The 4,596-nt window shown below is 36.2% G+C and overlaps 1 protein-coding gene across 1 annotated transcript; it reads right to left on the reverse strand.

Annotated features, from left to right (window-relative positions):
- Positions 1–296: 296 nt before the first annotated feature.
- Positions 297–2,923, reverse strand: POLR1D (RNA polymerase I and III subunit D). Its single transcript, XM_072404613.1, has one exon. It carries the CDS (start codon positions 2,013–2,015, stop codon positions 1,653–1,655), a length of 363 nt encoding a protein of 120 aa, XP_072260714.1. The 5' UTR covers positions 2,016–2,923; the 3' UTR covers positions 297–1,652.
- Between the last annotated feature and the right edge of the window lie 1,673 nt (positions 2,924–4,596).

A 4,596-nucleotide genomic window follows, 5' to 3' on the forward strand; every position in this document is an offset into this window, starting at 1 on the left:
GGCTCTCTTCCCACCTCTGCTTCATTGTGCTGTGTTTCAAGTGGTCACCATTCTAGCTTGTTAGATCACTAAGAAAAAGACTACATACACGAGGATAAATATTTAATGGATTATGGGCAACCACGATTACCTGCTTAAATACTGGTTTAGAAATGCAAAAAATCAAAAATGGTATAGTGCCTAATTTTTAGTGAAACCATTGATATAAATGTTTGTATTTCCCAGTCTCCATCAAAGTTATTCGGTTTGGCATATCATCCCTTCTGGCAAGACCTGTTAAAAAATATTATACAATGTTTTGCTTTTTTTTTTTATATAGTTAGCATATTTTTGTGCTTTTGGGCCAATAGGTAGAGCTTTAGACTTCTATCCACCCTTTAAAGATGTTTAAGGTATGTATTAACATGTCAGTGCAACAATATAACAATACACAATTACATAGGTATGGCAAAGATACTAAGATTTACAGATCTTGTCAAACCTTTGTAAAGACAGTGTAGATAGGTCTACCTATTGCCGGTCAAATGTGGTTCTGTAAATACCTGTTTGTTATCAAATGAACAGTAGTTATCTGATGATGGGTTGGGTACTCATGAATGTGTTTTACAAGACATCTATAGAGTGTTTATTTAAGCCCCAGCTCACAAACTCATCCCAGTGACTTATCCTTCATTGGAAGGCTCGGTATGAGGTTTTTAATCACACAGATAGCACCATGCTGGCTCTTTATTTAATCCATGGTGGTCCAGCAATCCTCTCCCATTGTAAACATTTGTATTAATATAAAAAGTAATCATTTATCATATGTAAACAACCATATCAATTTAAGAACTAAAAACACCACACTGAAATTTTTTTTTTCAATATTATTACCATATTAAGTTTAATTTCTGATGAAAACAACCTTTGATTTCAACTGCTTTAAATAATAACATGGGTTTAGCCATTTGTCAAAACAGAGATTTTCAGGGCATTATAACTTGCAAAGAAAATCTAAAGTTAAAAAAATGTAAAAAGAAAAAAAGTGAAAATCCCCCCAAATATCAATTACCAAATAAAAGGCCTATTTTTAAACAGGCATTCTGACAGGTTGCCAAAAAAGTGCTGCTATTTTTAAAAAAAATAAGGGCACTTTTTAGGTTTTTCCATTCACTGCAGACTGTAAAGCCGGTACAACCATTCACTACATTTGATATCCTGGTTGCCAGACAACAAATCTGTTTCCACTTTTATTATTCTGTCATTAATAAGGATTTGGAGAACACAGAAGTGGTGATCTGACTCTTGGATTGTCAGCCTTTACAAATAGGCCTCTTCATTTTGGTTGGAGTTTCACTTTACTATCCTATAGGAAAAGATAGCACGCAGTGTATTTGTAAAGTGCTAACAGTTCACACTGCTGTGCGGTGCTGGTCAATTGTTTTGTAATAAGTACAAAACTGATTCTGATTGGAGCTCTGGGGGCTGTTACAACTAATGTTTATTACCAAAAACCTTATAATTTACCACCAATGCAAACAACCTCTGCACCGAAATGGTTTTAAAAATATTTTAACAGTCATCGTCAGGCTTGAGAACCAGATATGACAACGCCCTGTATTGCCAGTGACTAAAGTAACAGTTACAGCCTTATTGCTCATAAGTCTTTATGGCTATCTCCTCTTATGGTCACCTTTGGAGTGTGAATGTTTTGTGCTTTTGCTTGATGATGGAGATCTGCTTCTTTCCTTTCTGGACTCCTCGCTTCTTTTATTGGGATGTGCACTGTGTTTTCTCAGATACTTCCTTTCCTGGCTGCGATCCCTGCTGTCCTTCTCATCATGTGCCCTCCTGCTGCGTTTCTCCCTGTCTGCTGGCAGGGTATTCTTAATTGTGTTAATCAGAAAACGCTTGTTGGTGCTGGCTAGGGGACACTTCATCCTGTGAAATACATTCATACAAGATGTAAAGACATTTCTTACACTTTCAGGAAGAAAATAGCAATGAGCTTGTCTTGTGTGCCACCTAGTGTACATTGGAAGAATACAGCCTAAAAAATAAGCAATTTTACAAACTGAGAATTGTCACTATTCTCCAATATTGTCCTTAATATTTAAATAGATAAGGATAATATAGATGATATAGATAATCAAAACATCTTATATTCAGCTTATGCAAATAATGACATTTCATGAACTTTTATTTTTCTTCCTATCAAAGTTCTGACACCAGAAAGCTGTTATTGGTTTAGCTCTCCAACATATACAAACCAAAATAGTTTCAGGTGGACTAACCCTTTGGCAGCTTGCAGGGTCTCATTTATTGCTGTACTGACTGAAATATGCCAGTGCTGCAAATGCTAGTTTCTTGCCAAGGCTTCAGTTCTCTTAAAGTCAAATAACTGTAAGAAGTATGCAGCAAATGATGTCATATTAATATCTAATCTGCCTACTCCTTTCAGTTTAGAACACAGAAGCCCCTGTTTTTCAGTGTAGCCAGGCACTTAGCATTTTTTGCAAGAGGTCATCAATAGGAATCTTCCCCATTTCTGAAACATGGGGATTCATTAATTCAGTTATGTATTAATTAGACACAGATATTTTCTAAAACAAGATGCCTTGCTTAAAGACAACACACTAAAGGGCCTTTATGCAACATGGGTATTATTTACCTAAATATATGACATTCAAGTATACCTGAGCCATTGCTGGAATTGGTCTGAAAATGCAAATGGTCAGTGTCTGAACAACCCTTATATGAGTTACAGACTTTGACCAAGGAAAGTGAGAGTCAAGAAAGTGATGAAATTCCTCATTACTCAATTTAGCATCAAAGCACTAAAGCCAAAGCTAAATGTCTAACTTCTCCAAAGAAAAGCTAAGCAATGACAGTCTACAAAATTCCTTCATGACAAATAAAATTTAAATCTGCATGCATAGTAAGTCTTCTTTACAGGCACCTGTCCTAAATTAAAACCCTTAAACAGTTTAGGCACTGCTAATGAGGACATGGCCACCTACTTTTAAAAGAAAAAATGACCTTGCCCAGGGAAACCTTTATAGACCCTGTTTGAGTGAATAGGGAGTTTTTATAGCGGACTTTCTCAAGCTTTTTTTTCCCATGGAAGAACCCTTAAAATAACTTTCAGATCTTTATGAAACCCCTGCTACAATCACTATATCCACAGCTTACATAAAACATTTGTATATTACAGCATTTGATGTGGTTGTAAAGAGCTTTCTCGAATTTGTGTTTTTCTTACTAAGACAGAAGGTCCAAGGCAGATATATTGATAGGGATTTGTGATGAGTTAAGTATTAATGTGTTTTGAATGTCAGCTGATTTGTTGCAAAATGTACATATCCATCTGGGTATGGTATCTTATAACATACAAAGGTTAACGTGTATGGAGCACACCTCTTGTAAGATTACAGCTTGTGGAGAGATGAGAGGTTAGGATCTAAAAGTTAGGACAAGGATTGTAGTTTTTTTAAGCTAGTGGGAAAAAGAAAAAGAAAGGAGAAAGGACAAGAGTGGAAGTGGTGAAACAAAAGTAAAAAAAACTGGAAATATTGTGGCGTGACCTTGACTTGGTGCTTCTTATAGTATGCCACTTTGTTAGTCTAGATAGGGGTGCATGGGGTGCAGGGGTGTAGTACTCCAAGTGATGCAAATAAAATGAGAAATGTAGATATATGGAAAAATGAAATGAATGCTCCTCCAAACATTTATTCATGAATCATTAAATTTATTGTAAGACTAAGTTGTAGAAGTTTTTGAATTTGACGTAGAATTAGTCCATCAAAATCTGCACTGGATGCCAACCAGGTCTGCTGCATGCAAATGTGCAGACAGAAAATATGAAGGAGAAAAGATAATGAGCAGAAGGATGACCCCATCAGTCTGTTGTTGTTCTTTCATTGAGCCCGATTTATTAAAGCTCTCCAAGGCTAGAGAGGATACACTTTCATCAGTGAAGCTGAGTGATCCACCCAACCTGGAATGGATGTGGTCCAAGATTGAAAACAATTTACAATTACAAGTGCAAAAGTAAAGTTGTTTTACAATATGCAGCCAGATTACCAGGTTTTCTTTAGGCTTGTATTTACATTCATTCTCATCAGCAAATGACGACTCCTCACTCTTATAGGTAGTATAGAAGGGTATATTTAGTTTGACTTGTTTTGTATGGCTGCTAAGTCCCCCCCCTCCTCCATATGGCTTCTACAGTATAGTCAGTTTGACAGAAGATAGCACAAAAACCTGAAAGGAGTTTTAATCTTTCTTCACTTTAAAACAAGAAGGTATGTTGACATATGAACTTTAAAAGCCTCAGCAAATGTCACTTCTTATTTGTGTGGCGGTTTAAAAAAAGTTTTTTGGGTGTCCCATGAAATAGAGACTTTGGTTTAGTGCAAAAATACAGGTAATAAAAATAAAAAAGCAAATAAAACAAAGGTAATGGTTTATTACTTCCAAAGGAATGTGGACACTGCTGCAGCTTTCCTCAATGGGGAAGGAGAAGTAGAACAACTTATCCATTGACTGTCCTTCCCTACATGCCTCACCCGAAGACTAAACTATCCCCATGGTCAGTTCCTTCCATTTACAAAGCAG

This window comes from Pyxicephalus adspersus, chromosome 1, assembly GCF_032062135.1.
Source record: "Pyxicephalus adspersus chromosome 1, UCB_Pads_2.0, whole genome shotgun sequence".
Lineage (NCBI taxonomy): Eukaryota > Metazoa > Chordata > Amphibia > Anura > Pyxicephalidae > Pyxicephalus > Pyxicephalus adspersus.